The following is a 26,304-nucleotide window of genomic DNA, read 5'->3' on the forward strand; positions in this document are numbered from 1 at the left end:
GTCTATTGGAGGGAAATGGTTGATCACCCTGGGGAGCCCCATGTGATCTTGACGTCACATTTGAAATAATATTTACAAACTGGGGGGGGGGGGGGTCGAACACACACACTAAGTCCACAATAACATCCGAGTATTATAAATAACGCCCTCTGTTGGTCTAACAATTTTGCAGCCTTAGTTTTAACCATGGCTTTAATCTCCTCTAATATTCGGAAAGGCGAGTGTCAAAGGTTTCCGATGATACCATAATGTACGTGGGGGTACCGAACGACAAAACTGCGAGGAATACAAATCAGCGATACTTCGCGCTTTGTAGAAATAAAAGGGGCACAAATGAAACAAAAGTACGTTTACTTAACAAAATCATGGTTTTTTTTTATAGCTTCGTGACTAAAATTAAGTTATCTGAATATTGACAATGAAAATATAGATCCTAAAGAAGTAGAACAAAATACATTGTTACAAAATAAAAACCTCTCCACAACGACCCCTTCCACATAATGAAACCGTCCATTGCACGCTAATGCATTACGCGAAATTTTACTCATTTTCACAGAGCGGGTAACTGGTCTCTGGCTACCACGGCGAACAAGTATATGGACAATGCGAGGAAACACCAGGGCTAAGTTAATATAAAGATCACATGTTCAAATGTCAAAGTAATTTGATTTTTGGTATTTGTTTTCATCAATCATTAAACTAAAATGTATCCAGTCAGTTTCTCATTTAGGCCTGGCGTTCTTTTCTTTTTTTTGTATTATGTATAATTCAAAAGTGATATTACTGGAAAAAGTCGGTTTGATTTAAGCGGCTGTAAAAAAGGTTAACATATGTCATGTTTGTGGTTGTTTGTTTTACTGTTTGCAAACACGATTAAACTATAATATTGGCTGTCTTTGCTATAAACTGGACAAAATACATTCATTGAATTTATTTTTCAATCCATAAACTTCCGTACGAAAGCTTCCGTACGAAAGAAAACAACAGTAAAGCCAAAATGGAATTTGGTCCAGTAGAGGGCGCCCCATTGTGGCAGTTTAACCCGGAAGCATATCTGACCACGTGGGCAATGTAGTGCTGTTCATGGACCCCGTGAAAAAGATGCGACATTGGTCCATTGGCGTAAATAGTGACGTCTTCTCCACCATGAGTCTCTGAATCAATTGGGACAAGCGCTGGATGGTGAAAATCGGCAGCCTCTGCACAAACAAATAATAAAACAATGTTTATCACAATACAAGTAAAATAATTGTTTACACAAGTTAATGATTAACTCTATGAAATGGCAAAGGGGCACTTTCCCTTGGCAAAATCGTGTTTGCAAAAACTTCCCTGTAACTTTGCCAAGTTATATGTTTAATATTTAAAATAGCTCAAAAAGTCTGCACATACTCGGATTTAATTTTACTGAGTGGTGTACCTGAGTGGTACAAACCAATACTCAAAGTAATCAATTGAAGCTTTACCTGTGTTGGTATCCGTCAGATTCCGTCTCGAACCAGTACTTTTGAAGCTGTTTAACTCCTCAATTCCTCCAGGGCCGTTTGCATATGAGAGTGTTGTAAATGGCAAACCGTCATTCATCAGACCTTGACATTTATGCAAAACCATTTTGTTGTAATTAGAATTTAAATATGAATGGTTTGACGATGAATCACCATTCACTTATAGAAAACTGAGAGGCTTGCACAACTTGTTAACATTACTTACTGGTCAGAATTCAGTCTGCATTCGGGTAACTTAACGGAGTTTACTTTTTGTTTCCAAACATAATCAAGCTGCAGTCTACAAACAATTGGATTTATCATGAGATATCTCCCTTTGAAAAAAGGGAAGTAAATAAATAATAATAGTTAGAAACAGTCTCTCTTTAAATTCATCGTATACTATTTTGCATACAAATGATATTTGGAAAGATATAGCTTTTAATTGTTCAAATACACTAGCACTATTGGTAATTGTCACAGACAATAAAATATCAAACGTCGAAGTTGCGAGATAATAATGAAATAAAAAACGCCCTTGTCACACGAAGTTGTGTGCTTTTAGATGCTTGATTTCGATACATCAAACTCTAAGTCTCAGGTCTCGAAATCAAATTCGTGAAAAATTACTTCTCGAAAACTACGTTACTTGAGAGGGAGCCGTTTCTCACAATGTTTTACACTATCAACAGCTCTCCATTACTCGTTAGCAAGTAACGTTTTATGCTAATAATTATTTTGAGTAATTACCAATAACAATAACATAACATAACAATTAATATTTATAAGGCGCTATTCCATCAAGATCATAGCGCACTAGAAAAAAATTAACTTGGAAAAAGGTGAGTCTTAAGGACTTTACGAAAAGCAGACCGAGTATTAGATTCCCTAATGGCAGTTGGGAGATTGTTCCAAATCATGGGCCCAGCCACACTGAAAGCCTTCTGACCTAAAACTTTGTTTGCTCGGGGAACATTCAAGCGAGTGATGTCAAGTGTGGACCGAAGAAATCGTGGAGAATTGTAATGTTACAGTTAAGTGTTAATAATGAGGTGTAGTTTTGTTAAAGCATAAAAACGAGAAGAGCAATCTTAAAATGAATTCGTTCTCTAATTGGTAGCCAATGAAGTTCCCTAAGTGATGGGGGTAATAATGTTCTCTCAAGGGTGTGGAACATATTAAACGACCTGCACTATTTTGTAGTCTTTGAACTCTGTCCAATTCATATGACGTTGCACCAAATAAAAGGAGATTGCCATAGTCAATACGAGAGAGGACTAAAGATCTGACAACACGATGGAGAGTATCCTTATCCAGATACCGTTTGATTCTCCTTAAGTTACGTAAATGAAAATTTGTTGATTGGCAGAGGCTAGAAACTTGCTTGCTCATTGTCATATGATAATCAAACTTTATTCCTAAGTTGCTGACAGAATCAGTAGGGTCAATCGATGTATCACCCATATGCAAAGATATCTTCGGCAGTTTCTTAAGGTTTTGGGGAGTACCAAGCACAATGAACTCAGTTTTATTTTCATTGAGCTTAAGCTTGTTAGAAGTCATAGTGTCCACTGCCTTTAAAGTTATAATTGTGGATGAAACTTAACTCCTCTGCCGAGTATTGGACTACCACAATCAGCTGCTCCTCCTATAGAGAGTACATGGCTATGGTCGGCAGTTACAATAAATAAAGTCTCCATTTCATTGGTCATTGACATCGCCTTGGCTACAGCCTTATCCATTGCAATGGTATCATGCAGGGCGTGGTAGGCTAACCCGTCATGATGCGCATGGTCAATTCGGCCATCTTCGTGTTTCAATTCAAGATAGTATGATTTATTTGTGTTTGAATTATTGAAATTGTATGACAAATCTGGTAATAATAATAATAATAATAATAATAATAATAATAATAATAATAATAATAATAATAATAATAATAATAATAATAATAATAATAATAATAATAATAATAATAATAATAATAATAATAATAATAATAATAATAATAATAATAATAATAATAATAATAATAATAATAATAATAATAATAATAATAATACTAATACTAATAATAATAATAATAATAATAATAATAATAATAATAATAATAATAATAATAATAATAATAATAATAATAATAATAATAATAATAATAATAATAATAATAATAATAATAATAATAATAATAATAATAATAATAATAATAATAATAATAATAATAATAATAATAATAATAATAATAATAATAATAATAATAATAATAATAATAATAATAATAATAATAATAATAATAATAATAATAATAATAATAATAATAATAATAATAATAATAATAATAATACTAATACTAATAATAATAATAATAATAATAATAATAATAATAATAATAATAATAATAATAATAATAATAATAATAATAATAATAATAATAATAATAATAATAATAATAATAATAATAATAATAATAATAATAATAATAATAATAATAATAATAATAATAATAATAATAATAATAATAATAATAATAATAATAATAATAATAATAATAATAATAATAATAATAATAATAATAATAATAATAATAATAATAATAATAATAATAATAATAATAATAATAATAATAATAATAATAATAATAATAATAATAATAATAATAATAATAATAATAATAATAATAATAATAATAATAATAATAATATAATACAAACAATTTACAGGGCGCTATAGAAAGAACAGAGCGCCTAACATTAACAAAGGGAGGGCAACATAAGGTAGTGTGTCTTGTTCGTAAAGAATGTTCACGCTGTCACCATCTTAGTCATGTTCCCTGTTTCCATAATAGTAATGAATGCTAACATTCATTGCGCAAACATGGCACCAGCCTTAGTTTGGTTACATTGGAGTATAAAGTCAAGATGGCCACACCGTGATAAAGGTTTATAATCACGCTGTCACCATCTCGGTCATGTTCCCTGTTTCCATAACAGTAATGAATGCTAACATTCATTGCGCAAACATGGCACTAGACTATTATTTTGTCCAGCCTCAGTTTTGTTACAATGAGTTTGAATGGAGTAAAATCAAGATGGCCACACCGTAATAAAGCAACATCATAGACGGAGTTTTTGTCAACCAAGATTCGAAAACTAGGAATACAAAGATAACAAACGATGGCCCTAGTTTTTAAAAATGTTTGCTTACAACCAAATTACAAGTTTGCAGAAAAGTCTACTTTGGTGACAAAATCTAGTAGGTCGGTTGCATGTTTGCTATATTATTCGGCCGTCCATGCCAACCTGCGTGGTCTTGTTATCAACAATGAAAATACATACAATCTGTGACTGGACAATGGCATCAAAGAGACAATGTAAATACTCCAGATAACGAGGTTTCAGATTGTCAAAGATTTTATAAGCCTCAAAAATAAGAGGTAGGGCCTATAACGATAACCTCTTGTGAAACAGCAGCAGTGACACAAAGGGCTCATGTAGTCTTGTTCAAGGTCTTTTACGCAAGCACCGGCTCGCTACTATGAATTCAAGAACTGCATGCTGCACGGTATATAACATTACTTAATACCGTGGGGTCGAAGCATGGTTTTTCGAGGTTGTTGTACCTCATACAACGAGGCTGCAACTAGACTCGGTATCAAGTACTGTTATGTACCGTGCGGTATAGTATCTATGCAGTTCGTGAATTCAGAGCTGGCCGTTGCTAGCGTATAGAGGCTTGGACAAGGCTAGGGCTCATGAAACCAATTCACCAACACTCTACAAAAACCAGAAACATGTATGTTGTAATAATAACTTACCCTCAACCATAAGGAAGAACCCGTCTTTGTCCTTCTGAAGTATCTCAATGGCCTTTTCTACCATCTCAGACAATGAGGGCTCACCCCCTACGTCATTCATTCGGTTACCTTCAAATTGCATGTGACTGGGCTCAAACAAACCTGAAAGGTAAGCAAAGTTAATACAACTGTCAAATAAAAGTTTCAATATTAAATCGTCCTGGCTTTAGTTATAAAGTTCAAACCTACGCCTTTTCACTTTTCCGTGAATAAATCAGATAGTCAAAGGTATCCTCCGTGATTGACTGCTCCCTATTAAGACGGACACGTAATATTATTGTGATATAAAAAAATGAGTGCAAACAAAGTAATGTAATGATGTACAACCAATACTTCTAGGTTTGCTGGAATATAAAACGTGTTAAAGACACTAGACCTTTGGTAACTGTCTAAGACTAGTCTTAACAAAATTTGAGCTCAATTGGTCTTCGAACTTGCGAGATAATAATGAAAGAAAAAACACCCTTGTCACACGAAGTTGTGTGCTTTCAGATGCTTGAATTCAAGATCAATTACGGCACCTAGTCTAAATAACGTGCCAAATAAGTGACACAACCTTCGATACCAAAATGAATACATGAACGTTTAGCCCAAGATTTATGCGGCGCAAAAGTTGTAGGCACAATCATGTTCCGAACGACATGTCTTGGTTGGCTGTGCCATACAGATGATTGTTCGTACTTGTTCAAATTGGTACATGAAGCAACAACTCACCTAAAAGGTTGTCAGTTTCAAGTGGATTGACGTCTTTAAATTGTTCCAAATTCCACACGTACTTGCTGTTTATCTGTTTGCCATTCGTCTTAAACAAAACATAATATTGTAAAACAATTAGTGAAACAAATCCTTGCTTGATTGTTACAATTCGTAGTATATAGCAAGAGCTTCATGTGACCGAAAGAAAATTAAATGCTGTGGAACTATAAAAACATCTTTAAAGTCAAGGTTTGATCAAGTGAAACTATTTTGATGAGAGATACTTCTACAAGAACACAAAATTTTAAAAGAACATAAACAGACAAAAATAATTAAAGGTGAATAGATTAATGACCATTAAAGACACTGGACTATATTGGTAATTGTCAAAGACCAGTCTTCTCACTTGGTGTATATCAACATTATGCATAAAATAACAAACCTATGCAAATTAATGAGCTCAATTTGTTGCGAGATAATAATGACAGAAAAAAACTCCCTTGTCACACGAAATTGTGCGCTTTCAGATGCTCATCAAAATCTAATTATGAGGTCTCGAAATCAAATTCGTGGAAAACTACTTCTTTCTCGAAAACTACGTTGCTTCAGAGGGAGCCGTTTCTCACAATGTTGTATACTATCAACCTCTCCCCATTACTCGTTACCAAGTAAGGTATGCTAATAATTATTTTGAGTAATAACCAATAGTGTCCACTGCATATAAATAAGTTCATCTGGATTGTTGATGATCATGAAAAAAAAGATTCGTTTTTACAAATCCAAAAATATGTACGATGTTACTAAACATATAATTGACAAAGCTCCTAGCTTAGGAGTAAAACGTAACTACTAGTACTAAATTATATGTAAAGTATACATCATACATAATTTTGGATTTGTAAAAACGAATCTTTTATTTCAGATTCATTACCACTTTATATTCAAGTACATTCCTCCTATCTTCTATAACTACGCACCATGCTGTCTCTATGGTAATGTCAGCGCCTTGCGGCTCCTGGACAGTTATCGATTCACCATTATCGACTTACCAATATTGACTTACCATGGTCGTTTCAATATTATCTTTTCCCATTATCGATTCTCCATTACTGATTCACAGTTATCTTTTTACGACTATCGGTTCACCAATTATTGATCCACAAATATTATCGAATCACCATTATCGATTCACCAACATCGAATAGTGGTTATTGATTTACAAATATCGACTCACCAATATCGACTAATAATTATCGATCAACCAATTTTGATTCACCATTATCAATTCAGCATTTTTGATTTCAGTAGCTCGGTTTCTAAGGAATCTGGATGGGATCAGAAGCTGTTAAAGCAAAATGGTGCAATAGTCATCAATAATTGGGTTTAAGTTTGGTCAGGTTTACATACCGATAAGATTTCGTCCATCATTTCTAGATCCAGCTTTAGAAGAGTCTTCAGGATACTCTGGGTCGGCAGCTTCTCTCGGTAACATTTTCATCCTTCCCCCACCCATTATAACCTGGCATAGATTAATGAAGAATTAGTATAAAAATTACCGTACCATGAAGTTGGTGGTCGGCATGCATTAATGACTAGCAGGTAGGGTATTCTAGGAAGCTGCTTCGGAAGTGCTGCTAGGAAGTTTGAAATAATGACATTTGCCAGCCTTTCATTATTTGAGCACGCTTTAAAAAAAATGCTAAAAAATGATTAACTGTTTAAATTGATTAACTGTTTAAATTGATTAACTATCGAATGCTTCCAGCTACCTGTTTCATTGCCGGTCAGTTTGTGAGATACTCTGATTCAAAAACCAAAATAACCCATGATATTGGTAAAGGTATCGAATAATCAAAAGGTACATTCAGAATAGTGAACGCAAACACTGGTTTGTCTCAATGTTGCAGATTGTACCTGTGTATCTTGTCCGAGTGTTATGAGTTGCTGAGCGATGTCAATGCAACCAATGTCAGTTTCCTTCTGCGGTATATCAGAGTCACACTCCCAGTCTCGATGGGGCGAATGTGCGTAAAGTGCGGCAGGGGTAGCGTGTGTCACACGGGCAGTGCTGACGAATCCCGTTGCCTTGCCTTTAGAAAGCACACAAAGCAACGAAAACCTAATTTATTAGCTATTATATTCGATCGATACAATTTCAAGAACACAAGATTAAAATTAATACAAAACACTTGACAACAAATCAATAAAAGTAAATCATACTTATTATACACACATTGACTGGCAATGAGGTAATTGTACGTCTACCCCCGAGGGACTTTGAGTGACCAGAAGAGGGACCTATTTCCCGAGGCTGAAGGCCAAGGGAAATAGGTCCCTCTTCTGGTCACTAACAGGCCCGAGGGGGGAATAGACGTACACTAGTTACCGAATTGTGTCGGTCTTAAAATGTGAAATAAGAACAACACGTGGAAAAGAAAGGAAGTTTTGTAGTTGCTGTTCACGGTTCAAGTCAAGAGAAGGCTAAGCTTATCCCACGAGACCGTGTTTCAGCCAACCAGAATACAGAAAAAGGCAAGAGGTGTGTTATAAAACATTATATGAATATGTTGACGTTCTTTTAAACTTACCAGACTTTTGAGCAGATATCATAACAGACTCCACATTAGCATTGAGACTAGATTTACAATCTCCTTTAATAGCAGAATCGTCTAGCCCTATCACTGCTGTCTTGGTTTTAACACCACTAAAATAAGCAGTAGCCGTACCAGCCGAGTCCGGTACTTGCCTATCGGTATTGTACGTCTAGAGGATGAAAGAGTGCAGGAAATATTCTCAGACTAAATGCTCCGTATGTTTGACCACGTGGGGCGCACTCAATATAGTGGGTGCGTTCGTTTAGCTTCCCTGGGTCGACCCCGATCTGCCCCGGTACTTTAGAATAACTTTGACGGGGCTCACCCGTGTCAGCGCCCCCCCCCCCCCCCCCCCCCGCTTGTGGAGTGGGTCACTTGGGGTGACCTGAGGTGCATGCCATCACCACGAGAGGGCGAGTGTGTTCGTTCGATTAGCTCTTGTCAGGGGTTCACCCGAGTGAGCACCACGGGGTCGACCCAGGGAAGCTTATCGGGCACACCCACTATTTGTATCATATTTGGACACTGATTTCATTGGATAAACGTGCAGTGACGTAAGCATTCTGTTTCCGTGTTTTGATTGGTCCGAGGTGATTTTTGGCATTTGTACTAGCGGTCATCTGCATATGAATCTAGGTGAAAGGTGAAGATGGACAAGGATTGACCTACGCTAGAGGCCACTCTCTAGCGTTATCATTCAAGAGCCTCGAAGTATGACGTCAGATGTTCAGGCTATAGGGATATACTAGCCTGAACATCTGACGTCACACTTCGAGGCTCGTGAATAACGCAAAAGAGTAACCTCTCGCCTCTAAGGTCAATCCCCGTCACCAATCCCCGTCAATCCCGTCCCACGATTCGTCCACTTGTTGCTCCGTTAATGTTGCTTTAGAGACGGGTTGTAATGGCTCCTTTAAAGGTTTTATTGTCCTTGGTTTATATGATTGTAATGTGGTGGCTATGTTTTCCAGTCTTTAATAACTGTTTGGGGATGAATGAATAAACCCCGTGATACAAATATGTTTGATAGCGCCCTCATTCGGTCAAAAGTACGGCGCATTTCTGTTTGAATGTCCAAATCAAAGTACAGGGCTGCGTATTGGCGGTCGTACCAATAGATGTTTCAGTCATTGTCCAGTGATTATCCAATGTCCAATTCAACCGCCAAAAACTCACCCATGGCTGGCTTAAAGTCAGCGCGAAAATAATCTGCAGTGATTATGCAAAATGACACTCCCACAATATACCTGCATTGGTGCAAAATAATTCTCTTAAAAACCCACAACCGGCAACTTTCCGCACAATAGTTAAACAATATTATTGTAATCATAAATAACATTTGTTATTACTTTACCGTGACATGACTTGGCTTGTTTCGATGCGGTACCATTATGGGAGTGTGGGCTTCGACGAGTGCAATTTGTTTGCATGATCACTGCACGATTACTAGTGAGTTACTCCTGCATTGCAGTTTAAAAAGTAGTAGTAAGGGCGTTTCATGTATTTAAACCAGTGGGTGGATTTCACAAGAGCTAGGACTAGTCTTTTCTCGACTTAGGACGAGTTACTCGTCCTAACTTTGGACTACCCATACGTTTTTAATATCTCCTAGGACTAGTCCTAACTCTTTGTGAAATCGACCCCAGACCTGCTTTAAGTGGGGAGGTTTTTTAAACGGTGAAGATCTCCTGCAGTAGTTGTTTCAGTGTGTAGGTTCGAGACTTAATACTTATTGTTACCTTTGACAAAGCTACACTAGGGAACTTATCCCATTCGAGGTCTGTTTCTTCCCCGTGATCTCCTTCCAGCTGCCCCTTGAGAATCCTCGCAGCCGTCACGGTTGTTATACCCATCCCATCTCCGACGAAAAACACTACGTTCTTAGCTTTATTCGCACTGAGTGTTTGCTCTCTGGTAATAGCTTTCTGCAAACTGTCGTAAGCCAGGTCATTCCAGTACTTCGCACCTACAACGATTAATTTATACAAACACTACAAACACTACTCGAAGACAATCAGATAGTGTCGTCTGCTCAGAACTGAAAGATCATTGATTGGTGGAATTTTATGGGTTTCGTGATTTAGCTTTTGCAGATGTTGAAGCTCCTTGTAAATAGGATAAATTGATCAAGAGTGCACTTAAAAAATAATTATTGACAAAAAAAACTTTAATTTACTAAATAAAACATAATTTTTTTGATTATGGGGGTATTCATTTTCATTTAATTAATCACTATACAGATATCTAGTTGGCATATAGTTCTAAACATTATTGTTTTATTAATTGCAACACCGAAATACATATACCGGGTATTTTGTTACGAGATTATGGTGTGTTCTTTCTCGACCATCATCTTCTGTGTTTTTCGAGAAAAAAGAATCGTCTGTAATATTTGTTGTGTTCGTACGTCGTTAAACTATCAATAAAAGACAATGGAACAGGGCACATTGCGTCAAAAACTCGGGTTCTATTCACGTGATAACAACAAGCAAAACAACAGAGCTCTCGTACAACCAGATCTCGCGTGAAACAATGGCATCATATTCTATAAATAGATCACTAAGTCTGCATACAGCACTACAATATTCAAATTTATCTGTTGAAAAGTCAAATGGAGCTCTACTCTATGGTTCAAGCGAGAACCACTGGGCCTACTTACTTTGTGATAGCACATTGCCTCCTGCTGTCAGCATACAGATCCAAATTAACCATTTTAAATCCAACATGTTGAAATCAAAGTAACAAAATCAGAAGTAATTGAACAGTGTAGACCGATCGTCACTGTTGTTATCCGACTGAGGTCATAGTCAGTTTGTATTACAAACTTCATAACTATAGAACAGCAATAACGTATCATTTCATTCATTCTTTGGCCTTTGGACCTTGGAAATAAATTATCGGTCTTTGAACTTTAATTTCATATTTCAAATGACCATTATCTGTCGGTACTTGTACTATATCATCAACTTCATATCTCTATTACCAATTACTCTACTGTGAAGTTCCACAAACAACGGGACTCCTTCAAATTATTGCGTCGAGGTTAAAAGAACACGTTGCCTTGGATCGGTCGAGTTGGTCTTTGAAAAGCGTTTTTAACCGTTTGTTATAAAATGCATATGGTTAGAAAAGATGTTTTAAAAGTAGAATACAATGATCAACACAAATATGCCTCGAAATTGAGTGGTTTTCCTTTTACTTTGCGAACTACCGGGTCGGCCATTTATGGGAGTCAAAAATTTGACTCCCATAAATGGCCGACTGTGTTAGTCGACGAGGTAAAAGGAAAACCACGCAATTTCGAGTGATACTTGTGTTGATCATAAAATTTCACTTTTAATAAAACAAACTGTTACAAACGCTTTTCAAAGACCAACTCGACCGATCCAAGGCAACATGTTCCTTTAACTCTGCACTTCACTAAAGTGATGTCGGTGATTTTGATACTTTGGCTTGCTGTTATATGGCTTTCAGCATGTTTGTATGAGGAGTTGTAATAAGGTTCCTTTAGAAAAATCACTTCGAATAACTAATAGTTAAATACGAAAGCCCTCCAGAAAAAAATTACGTTTAAATCTGTGATAACGGCTTGATTCGTCATTATGGATTCACCCTTGTGGATTCACAATTATTGTCAAAGACCAGTATTTTCACTTGCTGTATCTCAACTATGCATAAAATGACAACAACCCTATGAACATTTGAGCTCAATTGGTCGTCGAAGTTGCGAGATAATAATGAAAGAAAAAACACCCTTGCCACAGTGAAGTTGTGTGCTTTCAGATGCTTGATTTCGAGCACTCAAAATCTAATTCTGAGGTCTCGAAATCAAATTCGTGGAAAATTACTTTCTCGAAAACTACGTCTCTTCAGAGGGAGTCGTTTCTCATAGTCTTTAATACTGTCAACAGCTCCCCATTACTCGTTACCAAATAAGGTTTTATGCTAATTTGAGTAATTACCATCTGTGTCCACTGCCTTTAAGCACATTTAGAAGATTTTGAGATTTCAATATGAACGTGTCCTTTGTCAAAGAGATTGCATACAATATTTAAAGGAATACGTTGCCTTGGATCGGTCGAGTCGGTCTTTGAAAAGCGTTTGTAACCGTTTGTTAAAAATGCATATAATTAGAAAGACATTTTAAAAGTAAAATATAATGATCCACACAAGTATCACTCGAAATTGCGTGGTTTTCCTTTTACCTCGTCGACAAACACGGTCGGCCATTTATGGGAGTCAAACTTTTGACTCCCATAAATGGCCGACCGTGTTAGTTCGCAAAGAAAAAGGAAAACCACGCAATTTCGAGGCAAATATGTGTGGATCATTGTATTCTACTTTTAAATCATCTTTCTAACCATATGCATTTTATAGCAAACGGTTACAAACGCTTTTCAAAGACCAACTCGACCGATCCAAGGCAACGTGTTCCTTTAACGACACAAGAAACAAAAATAAATTCAAAGGACCGAAATGAAAACGGCTAAGCAAACAGCTAACAAGGTCGTCTGTGGAGAACCCAATGCATTTCCTACATCACAGGCTTCATTTAGAGGGGAAGGGTTGGGATGGGTCACGGGGTATAGCGCCCTCAAGTAGTCATGCCGTCTCGTCTGACAGTGTTCCTTGTAGTCGAGGCATGCTGCGTATCTGACTACATGAGCGATATAAGATTGTTCATGGACACCGTGGACGAGATGAGACATAGGACCATTGGCGTATATACCAACATCTTCACCGCCATGTGTTTCTAGAAAATTACCAAAGAGAGCTGGCTGCTGAAAGTTGGGTTTCTCTGTGGAAGAGAAAACGATGTTTAGCAATTTCGAACAAAACTAAAATGTATAGGATTTGAGGCATTGCATGGTGAGTTATCAATATAAATTTAGTTTGTGGTAACACCATGTGTGTATCTACTTGCCAGGTAGAGTTTGTTCTTTAGGGAACTGCCTTGCTTCATTCTACCACGGAGTAGATGTTTGGGGGTTCGGGAAACTTCTCAGTTCTGAAAAAAACTGTGTACCTTTTAACTATTACCCGGGCGAATGGTATATAGAAAAAAAAGCTGGGACTACTACTTTAGCTTATATGATTGGCTTAACTATACTACCGTGGAGTCAGTTCTTAAATTGGTCTCAACGTTTCGAATAGCTTGCTCTAGTCATCGTCAGGTGACTGAAACTAAAATGATAACATGAAATTGGTGACCCCCTCCCCAGCAATGTTATGTTGCTCTACTTCCTGTTCACCATTATCGTAGTTACTGATGTCATCGTTCCATACCCCCAGAGCCATCATTACGAAACCCGAACTGTAACCCCATGTTTTCTAAGGCAATAATAGCTTTCCAGTCTTTGCTGACTCTAGGTGGTTTACAGAGATTGTGATGATGACAGTTTCTTACCAGTGTCAACATTTGTAAGGTTTCGTCTTTTTCCCGTCGTTGCGTAACTTCTTCTTTCACTGAACCCCCCGGGGCCACTCGCGTAATGCATTGTCGTGAACGGCAAATTGTCATCTCCAATCTTGTTATCAACCAGGCCTGCACGCACAGAATAAAAAATTGAAAGTGTGCAAAATATTTCAATTACTTTTAAATGAAAGCCTGTGATCGTCAGATAAATACACATTAATATTATAATTTGTCACTAGTTGGCGATGGAGGGGGTATCTTTTTGAAGCACTGGCCCTGTTAACGTGTCGCCTACCAAAGCATGCATCGAAATCATTTGTTTTCTGCAAAAGAATCTGGTAAAATGCTGGAAATATTTGAATAGCATTAACGGCTAGACAGTGGACACTATTGGTACCTGTCAAAGACCAGTCTTTTCACTTTGTGTTTCAATGTATGCATACAATAACAAACCTGTGAAATTTGTTACTCAATTGGTCGTCGCAGTTGCGAGATAACAATGAAAGAAAAAACACCCTTGTCACGCAAAGTTGTGCGCTTTCAGATGCTTGATTTCGGGACCTCAAAATCTAATTTTGAGGTCTCGAAGTCAAATTCGTGGAAAATAACTTCTTTCTCGAAAACTAAGTTACTTTAGAGGGAGCTGTTTCTCACACTGTGTTTTACTACCAACAGCTCCACATTGCTTGTTGTTACCAAGTAAGTTTTTATGCTGACAGTTATGTTGAGTAATTGCAAATAGTGCCCACTGCCTTCAACTTCAACATACATTTACAATCGGAGTCGCCAAGGTAGTACAATCAATACCTTGCCTCGTTGAGTCTGTATAAGGTGTACACCACTCCCTCAAACAAACAAATCATCATAATTACCTAGAATAGGATTGCCCTTGCTCGGGTATCCTCCCAATGTCAACACGTGACTATGATCAGCTGTGACGATCACCAATGTATCCTCCTCATTGATCAATTCCATTGCTTTGGAAACAGCCTCTTCCATTGCAATAGTTTCACGGAGGGAAATATAGGCTTTCCCCATGTGGTTTCCATGATCGATTCGACCACCTATCAAAACAAATACAAACACGAATAATTTGCACAGTCAAATTGTCACGTGAAACTCATTTTGTAGACATTATTTTTGTTTTTTAATAAGCATTAGTCAAAGACAATGGTACACTTTACTTGGGTGTAAAACGTAAACAACAAACAATAAACGGTTGCTATGGCAATTGGACACCTTTATATACCGTTATGAAAAAGAATATTACTACGGAACATCACACGGTTGACATGTAAAAGAACCCTTCCAGTCCCGATAGTGTGTAATACTGGCCTTTGGAGTAAATAATGGATGGATCTTTTGCTAATTATTTACCTTCAACCATGAGAAAGAACCCCTTTTCATTTCTCTGCAGAATCTTGGTTGCCTTTTCCACCATTTGGGCAATAGAAGGCTCACCAGCTTTATCAGTCAGACGCTCGCTTTCAAAGTTCATGTGGCTTGTCTCAAATAAACCTTAAATAATAATTGTGAAACGGTGTACATCAATGAGCAATAAGGTTGAATTCTCAGAGGCGGGCACTTGGTACAAGACGGTTTACATTTGTTTACCTCACAGACCGACACTTATGCCTACTACTTCACTTAAAGGCACTGGACACTATTGGTAATTACTCAAAATAATTGTTAGCATAAAACCTTTCTTGGTAACGAGCAATGGAGAGCTGTTGATAATATAAAACATTGTGAAAAACGGCTCCCTCTGAAACGTAATTTTCCACGAACTTGATTTCGAGACCTCGGAGTTACAGTTTGAGGTCCCGAAATCAAGCATCTGAAAGCACTTTCGTGTGACAATGGTGCTTTTTTCTTCTACTATTACCTCGCAACTTGGACGACCAATTATTGAGTTCTAATTTTCACAGGTTTTTTATTTTGTGCATATACCAAGTGAGAAAAGACTGGTCTTTGACAATGTTACCAAAGGTGTCCATGTCTTTAAGTTTTTACAGATTAGTCTTTTTTTAACAGTATAAAACATTGTGAGAAACAGCTCCCTCTGAAGCGACGTAGTTTCCGAGAAAGAAGTAATTTTCCAAGAATTTGATTTCGAGACCTCAGATTTAGAATTTTAGAATAGTCACTCTATCTCTGTGGTGACTATAGCTCGATAGTCTAATGACAAAACATCTGCTATAGCAATGCAAAGGTCGTAGGCTCGAATCCCACCCGAGTGATTTGCATAGGTTCATAGAACTCGGGAAAGTTCTGAACTTACAGTGCTTCAATACACGTAAGTAATGTAAGGGTAAAAAACTACATGTTATAAAAACATCATAATGGTTACCAAGTAGGTGGCTTGTTTTAACTGGGTCGACCTTGTTGAACTCGTCAAGGTTCCATACATATCGGCTTGAAGCGTTATCCTTGCCAGAAAGCCATTCATCTGCAGGAAAATACCGTTTTCATACAACTTGTCAAGAATAAATAACTGCAATGAAAGTCCCTTTTCTACATAGGCCGCTGTTATAGAGAATTATGCCCCCTGGAAATATTACCTCGTCGACTAAAACGGTCGGCCAGAATGAAACAAATAATAGGGAGAACAACCCAATTATTGATGATTATATACTTTATGTTATCAAAGGAACACGTTGCCTTGGATCGGTCGAGTTGGTCTTTGAAAAGCGTTCTGTAACTGTTTGTTATAAAATGCATATGGGTAAGATGTTGTAAAAGTAGAAAACAATGATCTACACAAATATGCCTAAAAATTGCGTGGTTTTCAAAAAGTTGACTCCCATAAATGGCCAACCGTGTTAATTCGCAAAGTAAAAAGTAAAAAGAAATTTCGAGGCAAATTTGTGTGTATCGTTGTATTCTACTTTTAACACATCTTTTTACTAAACCATAACGCATTTCATAGCAAACGGTTACAAACGCTTTTTATAGACCAACTCGTCCGATCCATGGTAGCGTGTTCCTTTAAGATAGGCAACCCACCTATAAGGTTACGACCATCTTTACGTGATCCTTTTACGAAGGGATACTCTGGGTCTGACTCGGAGTTGGGAAGCATCTTTGATCTACCTCCACCTAGAATAACCTGTGTGTTAGTAACAAGACAAAACACCTCACAAATGAAGAAAGGGATATTTATATATAGGATTTGAGGCATGGCATGGTGAGGTATCAATGTATATTTGGTTTGCGGTAACACCATGTGTGTATCTACTTGCCAGGTAGAGTTGTTCTTAGGGAACTGTCTTGCTTTATTCTACTGCCGTGGAGTAGATAATCGGAGGTTCGGGAGACTTCTCAGTTCTGAAAAGAACTGTCCTGCTTTTTAACTATTACCAGGACGGATGGTATAGAAATTAGACTGGACTACTACTTTAGCTTATAGGATCGTAATTACTGTACTGCCGCGGAGTCAGTTCTGAATTGGTCTCAACGTTTCGACTAGCTTGCTCTAGTCATCGTCAGGAGACTGAAGAGGTAAGAGATATTTATAACCAAGACAAATGTGGTAAGAGGTATGGCGGACGCGATAGGAGTGTATTATTTGGTTTGGGTGTATACCAAAGATTAAGGGGCGCTAAATGACGCGCAAGATGCGGAACTGGAGCTTCATCTGTTGGAACGTGAAATACGCGTTGCCATTTCAGCCAGTGAATGTTTTGTTTCCCATCGATAGGAATGGTCATTGTCTGTACTGATTTGCTCTAATCTATTGTTGTATCGAAAGAGTAACTTGCCAAAACGGCGTCCAGAGTGGGATTTCACATTTCAGCCCGATAAGTTTGCGTCTTGCGCCTTTGGCGCTCTATAGTCAAAGTTATCCACACCTTATAGTGGGTGCGTTCGACCCCGGTCTGCCCCTGGTGCGTTCAAATAGCTTTGACGTCATTCCAGGGGCTCACCCGGGTCAGCCCCCAAAGCCCTGCTTGTGGAGTGGGTCACTTGGGGTGATCCGAGGTGTATGACGTTACCACGAGGGGACAAGTGTGATCGTTCGATTAGCACTTGTCAGGGGCTCACCCGAGTGACCTCCGCGGGGTCGACCAATGAAAGCTAATCGAACGCACCCACTGTTTTAGCATTGTGTCCACCAAATCTCAATAAAGCTTCCTTTAGGAATAAATAATTAACGTAAATGCAAAATAAATGTTACGTTAGTGTTGTTGGCCAGGCTTATGAGTTGTTGAGCTATATCAGTACAACCAACGGCTGCCTCTTCGTCTGGTATATCTGCGTCAGTTTCCCATGATCGCTGAGGTGAGTGAGCGTACAGAGCTGCTGGAGTAGCGTGTGTTACTCGAGTAGTTGTTACAAATCCCGTTGATTTACCTGGAAATGCAGAGAGTTTTTAGTTCAATGTCAATTATTGGTGGAATGAAAGACAACATAATTAATCGACATTTCTTGCTGAAATCTGCTCTTATAACCTCGGGTCTAAAGCTCTTTCTTTTTTAAGGCAGTGGACACTATTGGTAATTACTCAAAATAATTATTAGCATAAAACCTGACTTTGTAACGAGTAAATGGGGAGAGGTTGATAATATAAAAAATTGTGAGAAACGGCTCCCTCTGAAGTGCCATAGTTTTCCAGAAAGAAGTAATTTTCCACGAATTTGATTTCGAGACCTCAGATTTAGAACTTGAGATCTCGAAATCAACCATCTAAACGCACACAACTTCGTGTGACAAGGGTGTTTTTTCTTTCATTATTTTCTCGCAACTTCGACGACCGATTGAGCTCAAATTTTGACAGGTTTGTTATTTTATGCATATGTTGAGATACACAAACTGTGAAGACTAGTCTTTGACAATTACCAATAGTGTCCGCTGTCTTTAAGCCATTTTTTATGCACGCAAAGGGACGATTGAACATCAGCAGATTAATCAATAAACATTTAACCACACGGTGTCTGAATAAGCTGTTTTCAATTACTCTTTTTTTTTTTTTTTTTTTTTTTGCTCGTGCCAATGGAAAAAATCTATAAGTTATTGTCTTTTTGTGCTATCCTTTAATAATTTGTTTTTCAATTTTACTCTTTTGTGTTTCATTTCATTGCTCGTCCTCTTTGTTGTTTTGTATGATTGTATTTTGGACATTTTCTTTGTGTATTTTTATCCGAATAAATTCAACCAATCATCAATCTGTGTTAGCCCGATAGCCAGAGATTGTGCTTGGGGCCTTTCTCAAACCTCGGCTTTGGCGTGGAGGCTCAGGCTTCAACTTTGCGGCTCAGGCTCCGGCTTTAGATTGAGAGCGCTCGCTGTCAAACGCTTTGGAACACCGAGGCTTCGGTTGGCTTCGGTTGGCTTCTGTTACTTCCGGCGGCGTGACGAACACAGCTGATAAATCATAACAATGTTTTTGTTGACATGGACGGAGACTTCGAGTTGTGCTCATTGCATCTTTTAATTTCCGATACTAACAAAATTATTTCAATACGAAGACAACGAAAACGATTTCTCTTGGCTTTACTGCAGCATAGTTCAACAACACAGGACAGAGACGTGAGTATTTTAATTAAAAGGAATTTGGTTTTGATTGTTCGTTCGAAGGTACCATCCATGTACATGATGAGTGATGATAATTGAGTGGTACACAATGATTAATGAATGATTTGATCATAGAAACAGCTGATTGAACTTACAGTTGCAATTTGTTTTGTCTAAAAAAAATGATTGTTATGTAACGCTAATTTGTCAATGCTTCAGGCAAAGACATGGACGCCATGCTGTAAGAAATACGTGACGTCAGTTGTAGAGAGTCTGTGTGGGTGCTGTACGGTTGTTTACGTTTTTTTTACGTTGGTTACTCGGCAGAACCCTTAAAAGTGAGGACGTGTTGGTTTTGGCCCTGCCTTTTCAGAAGTTGGTCATTTTAATGGTAAATAAAACAAAAATCTTCCATGGCGTAGCCGCCGTATACTTCTAGAAACTATATATAAGGCCCGCTCATAGGGGAGCCTTATAGTTTCTAGAAGTCAATCAGGCAATGATAGAATTTTGAGTACATTCTACTATTTTTTTTCATAACCAATGAAAAATTGTAAGCTGGATACATACATTGCTCCGTTTATTGTAAATTAATGTACAGAAAGAATGAACATAATTTTGATATTACTAACTAGTTTATACTCAGGCGCCCTATCCACAATCTTCCTCAAATGTTTGTGCCATTCAACATTCAAGACTACCTTGGTGGCCCTTAAGGTTAGAATTATTTCTCCTAACCACAGGTTTGTACGTGTTTACAAGCCCTTACATCTACAACCACGAATTGCAGGAAGCACATTGCCACATTCAAGCCCATTTTGTTCTGTAAAGTCTTGCTGATCTTCCATATTCATAGAGCAATAATTTCCCTTGGAAAATATTAAACTTGTTACTATTAAAAAATATCCGATGTCCTTGAGAAGAAAGGAACCTTTCAGCCCAGCCCCTGGATGTTACAAGGAAGAATTGCAGCTGGGACAGAAATGTCACTCTTGCGGTAGTTTTTCCTGAAGTATTGTAGCCTATAAAAAATTGTTGCTTCAAATGAATTATCATTTTTGAATATTTTCTTCGCAGGTAATTCGGGGGCCTTATTGTAAATTTGGGACTACTTTTCTGCTTGCTACGCTCCAGGATGGAGGACTTGAATTAAGGAGAGACTTTAGGGTATCAAGAAGATCTTTCTTCAAGCTGGTATCAATAGTCAAGGAAGACAAGCAGCACGGATGGCAAATAGAAATTGAGCTGCTACTGTTTTTGTTTTGGTTGGCGTGCGGATGTGCATATAGAGTAGTGTCACGCAGCTGTGGAGTACCACTAGCATCCGTTTGTAGAATTGTACACAAACAACTTGCAGCCATCAACGGGAACCTTGAAAAGTTCATCCACTTTCCTAAACAGGAAGAGTATGCTGCTATAACTAATGGTTTTGCAGCTCTTTCAGGGACCGCTAACATCGACGGATCACTAGGGGCAGTAGATGGCACGCATGTCAGTGTAACTCCTCCAACTGATGACCGGGGAGCTTATACCAACATAAAAAGCCAGCACACAGTTCAGACACAGGCTGTTTGCAACCATGAGGGAGTTTTCATAGACATTTTCACGGGTTATCCTGGCAGTGTGCATGACGCTAGAGTATTCAGGAACAGTCCAATTGCGCTAGATAGGCAGTATCCTCCAAGAGGATACTATCTTCTTGGAGATACTGCCTATCCAGCATCTGACAAGATGCTTACACCATACAAACTACCAGAGGCTGCGCGACCAGCAAACGCAAGGTTTAACTATCATCACAGCAAGGCTAGATCGATCATCGAAAGAGCCTTTGGACAACTAAAAGTTCGGTGGCGATGCATCTTCACGAAGAAGATAGAGCTGCGGTCCATAATGGCACCTCACATAATAGCTTCTTGTTGTGCAATGCACAACTTGTGCCATGCCTCTGGTGAGTACATGTGTGCCCTGTATACAGGGGCCAATTTCATAGAGCTGCTTAAGCATAAAATTTGCTTAAGCACGAAAATAGCTCGCTTATTACACGTGTTACTGGCCAAAATTTCCTGCCATATACATTGCTTAAGACTAGTATTAAGCTGTTGTTTACTTAGCATTGCAATTGAGTGGAGTCTTGGCCGGTAATCTGATTTTACTAAGCAATGAATTTTTTGTTTAAGCAAAATTTTTTGCTTAAGCAGCTCTATGAAATTGGTCCCTGGTTATTATAAGTTATCACACAAGCGCGAGTGGAATACGGAAAAATATAGCGCTTCTGCGTCCCATATCCAACGAGGCGCGCATGTGAAAACGAATTTATCTTCCAGTCTCACTTGCAACATGCTAAATTTCGAACTTCCGAGCGTTATTTCACAACGAACAGCATTCACGCGCACAAAGTTTAGAACGTAACTTTTGCACTGTCTGTATACGGAGCGTGACAAAATCACATTTCACAATGCGCACTGTGTAATAAAAAGAGAGGAAGTAGGATATAAAACAGAGGTCGTAGCATATGTTTTTATCCCCCTAGTAGTTCGAGCTTCTGATTGGTGGATTAGCGCGTACTGGAAGATAATATAAGTTATCACACAAGCGCGAGTGGAATACGAAAAAATACAGCGCTTCTGCGTCCCATATTTCGGCCTCCGAGTTGGATATGGGACGCAGACGCTCTATATTTTTTTCGTATTCCACTCTGTACGCACACACTATGAGCATGACGCTTAATTTGTAGCACAAAGATTGAATATTATAACACCCCTTGCAAAGATTCTGCCTGCTCATTGGTTTAGAGCGCGTCACATGACATGTCTTAGTTTTGCTACACGACGGCCGTCGGTTTGCCATGCGCTAGTCCGAAGACTAGCACATGGCGCCGTGCGCTAGTCCGACAGACTAGCACACGGCGTGTAGTACCCAGACGTCCGTTGCGTGTACGAGGATGATAAATTAATAGTCTGTAACCATTTCGGATTGCACGACACGACATTCAACACATTCAGCAAAAGTGTTTGCAATCTGTATTCGCGTCGTCCGTGGATTGTAGCATTCAGGTCTGTAACTTAATAATAATAGTACAGTATTTAGAAATGTTTGGGGTGTTATAAAACAAATATTGACTGCTTTTACTCGTGCAATGGTTAAAAACTATGACTCCCTCGGTGATCCCCGGAGCGTTCTATTTTCCCTCGGCTTCGCCTCGGGAAAATAGAACGCTCCGTGGATCACCTCGGGAGTCATAGTTTTAACCATAGCACTCGAAGCAGTCAATATTTGTATAATATTGGCTGAGCTTCTACGACACTAGTATTGGCCCAAAACGATGGTGCTTGATTCTGGATAGTGTACTACGCGCGGTTGAATCGCCAAAGCGCGCCCGCCACGGTATGATTTAGTTACGTGGACGGCTCGAAATCTAGACTACACTCTGCAAGCTACCATCGTCTTGGCAATCCTGCAGCGGTGCGTGCACTGTGGGCGTTGCCGTATTATGTAAATGAGGCCGTTGTCAAGGTTTGTAATGCATATTCAAGTTGTGAACAACATGGCAGCGCCCAGCAGCATGAAATGAAGTCGGGCCACGGTCGGACGTACGTACGGGACGAACGAGTGATACTATAGTATGGTTTGCCTAGCCATACTAAAGGAACGCAATGCAGGGATTTAAATTCTACATCCCCTTTTCCCAGAAAACCAATTAATAATTATTGTCGTTATTCTGAAGAATAGCTGACTACAGAATGTCTGAGAGAAAACTGACTAAGGAGGAATTAAGAAACAAAATGCTTGCATCTTCGTTACGTGTCGTGTTTGTTTTATGGTTTAATATTTCCCGAATGATTTGTCGTGGGCAGATCACATGAACCACAGACAGACGAACTACCCGCAGTGCATATATTATACCATGGAGGTACCTCCATGATTATACTCACATGGAGGTAGAAACCTCCATGATACTACCGTATATAGTAGTTTTACTACAGCAAACACTATTCACTGTACATGTACAATTTAATTGTCGTTCAGGCATCGACTCACATGACTTTGCACATGTATTAAACTTTACACACAGAGAAAAGATTACACAACTTGTGTAAAATATTACCTGTTTTAGATGTAGTGGGCGAACACCATAACTATTAGGTAAAACTTTACCCAACAGGCGTTGGGTAATATCTTGCTTAATAGCTGTGTAAAAGTTTACATAAATATTGGGTAGTTTTCTTTACTGAATTGTTGGGTAAACCCACTCATGTAAAATATTACTTAATTTTGAAGTAAAGACTTTACCGCTTTACAATGTAAATAGTTGTGTAAAACTTTACATCAATATTGGGTAGTAAAAATATTACCTGTTTTAGATGTAGTGGGCGAACACCATAACTATTAGGTAAAACTTTACCCAACAGGCGTTGGGTAATATCTTGCTTAATAGCTGTGTAAAAGTTTACATAAATATTGGGTAGTTTTCTTTACTGAATTGCTGGGTATAAACCCACTCATGTAAAATAATTACTTAATTTTGAAGTAAAATATTTACCGATTTTTAATGTAAACTGTTTGCCTTTAAAACTGGTAATAATATACACAATGCTTGGGTTGAATACTAGCAAAGTGTTCTTTCATGGAGTTTAGGGCTGTAATAAATGGACACATCATAAATACTGAGACTTGGCGACCACAACATGAATTTCAAGATAACAACTTTTTAATAAAAATTTAATGGTAACAACATTAACAATCCAAAACATCACATGTGCAAAATGGGGTGTTCTGTATGTTTCATAATCAATCAACAATTTCAGTGAATTTAAAAAAAAAAAAAAAAATGTACCTAATTGGCAAGTTCGGAATAAATACTTCCAGGCTAAAACAGCTACTGTAAGGTTGTTCCATAAATCAACACTGTTACAACTATCACATCTCTTATGATTTTGATACTTATTTGCAAACAATACGTGCAAAAACTTCTTTAACTACAATGCTTCTGGAATGGTCAACATTAATTGGCAAGGTCAGAATAAATACTTCCAGGCTAACACAGCTTAAAGAAGAACTCCAAGGTCAAATTCAATTTTGGGTTTGAACAATTTGTATGGGGAATTGTTGGTTTAGCCTAATTGTCGCTAAGCAATTAAAACGGCGTTGAATTTGACATTTTCACAAATTTGACAAAACTGGAAGGGTATTGAATACAAATTTAAATTTGACCTTTGAGTTCCTCTTTAAACTGTAAGGTTGGTCCATAAATCCAAACTATCACAACTATCACATCTCTTATGATTTTGATACGTATTTGCAAACATTTTGTGCAGATGAATCATGAGATGAACAGTAAGCCCTGAACTCTCGAATAGTGCTGCTCTTCACACTGCCTTTGAGTTCAAACACAACCAACTCAATGAACTCCCAAACGCCAGAACACTTCTCCTGGTAGCTCAAGTCGAAGACAAAGTGTGTTTTGAAACACACATCCAGTGCTTTCACAAGAGATGACTGTTCAAATGCATACTGTGCTCAAAAATTACGAACACTTGCTGTGGAGCCAGTGCAGACCCACCTAGTATCAGCATATATGGTTGCGATCTGGTGTCCCTGTTGATGTCTTTCAAATACTGGTCCAAACTTGTGTTTTCCTGCATAAAGGGGAATAATATTAAACACAATAGGTTAAATTTCAATGGGGGTGCAGTACAAATTGTATTACACGTGTATATTGTGTGTAATGAACTCAAAGTGTTGTACAATTAAACCAATTTTGCTGTAAAATAATGATTTAATCTGATTGTCTTAAGGATGGGGTACACACAATGTCACATTAAATCATTATTTGATATCAATAGTGGTTTAATTATCATATTACAACACTTTGAGATCAATAGAGACAATGTTCCAGTACTGCAATGTATGTGCAATACAAGTTGTACATGATGTACATGCACATAAATTTAAAAAAGTACAAATAAAAATTGAAATAAAATAAAATAAATAAACAAACACATAGGGGCCTAAAATTAAACAAATTAACAAAGTGTTCAAGGATGGATACTTGCAGTTCTGGAATAAGGTGATAGGATCCAAGGAGGAGAGATAATGTTGGTGCTGAATATTCAATCCCACATAACAGTAGACTACCTGAAAACTTTGATTTTTCTTGATCTTTATCTGATTTTTCTTTTTGTTCTTTTTCTTTCTTTCTTTTTGTGTGTGTGTGGGGGGGGGGGGGTGAGAGATTTCTTGAATAATTCCTTTAAAAGGTTAAAATAAACAAAGGGTAGATGTGTTTGTGCGATGCCCCTCTCCCAGAATTTGCATTTTAAGTCAATTGTATCATTTGTCAGTATCTTGTAAAGACAAAATGTTGAAAAGTTATTTGATTGTACTTCTGAACAAAAAGTTGGCCCAATCATTGGCCTGATGCACCGTGGCTGTATGCAGTGGTGGTGCTTTAACACAGTGGCGATGTACATGTGTACAATGGTCTCCAACGATGCATGTGTGCACAATACGGGGACCATTGATCAGACCTACGTATGTATTTGTGATATTCAAGTCACTGTTCAAAAGTTTTGTCAGTCTAAATATGACGTTCAACTGTCCCTTTATCTGTGCTAACGAGTCGTGTATAGTCTATCACTACAGATAATAACATCAATACAGAAATATGTTATAGTACTTACCTTCAAACGTCTCAACTAAATGAGGGAAGTTCCACTCAAGAAGTTTTTCCTTCATGAGATCCATTTG

At 37.8% G+C, this 26,304-nt stretch overlaps 1 protein-coding gene and 1 pseudogene across 1 annotated transcript in view; both read right to left on the reverse strand.

The window, feature by feature from the left end:
* Positions 1-930: 930 nt before the first annotated feature.
* LOC139950969 (alkaline phosphatase-like) lies at positions 931-12,228 on the reverse strand (annotated as a pseudogene).
* A 776-nt stretch (positions 12,229-13,004) lies between these two features.
* Positions 13,005-26,304, reverse strand: part of LOC139950970 (alkaline phosphatase, tissue-nonspecific isozyme-like) — a 52,924-nt gene continuing 39,624 nt past the window's right edge. Inside the window, exons 3-9 of the mRNA XM_071949799.1 lie at positions 18,221-18,396; positions 17,050-17,152; positions 16,394-16,492; positions 15,421-15,561; positions 14,916-15,107; positions 14,035-14,172; positions 13,005-13,425 (exon numbers count right to left, since the gene is read on the reverse strand). Of these exons, the coding sequence (XP_071805900.1) occupies positions 13,091-13,425; positions 14,035-14,172; positions 14,916-15,107; positions 15,421-15,561; positions 16,394-16,492; positions 17,050-17,152; positions 18,221-18,396 (1,184 nt within the window). The 3' untranslated portion in view covers positions 13,005-13,090. The remainder of the gene's footprint in view (positions 13,426-14,034; positions 14,173-14,915; positions 15,108-15,420; positions 15,562-16,393; positions 16,493-17,049; positions 17,153-18,220; positions 18,397-26,304) is intronic.

This window comes from Asterias amurensis, chromosome 18 (genome assembly GCF_032118995.1).
Source record: "Asterias amurensis chromosome 18, ASM3211899v1".
Lineage (NCBI taxonomy): Eukaryota > Metazoa > Echinodermata > Asteroidea > Forcipulatida > Asteriidae > Asterias > Asterias amurensis.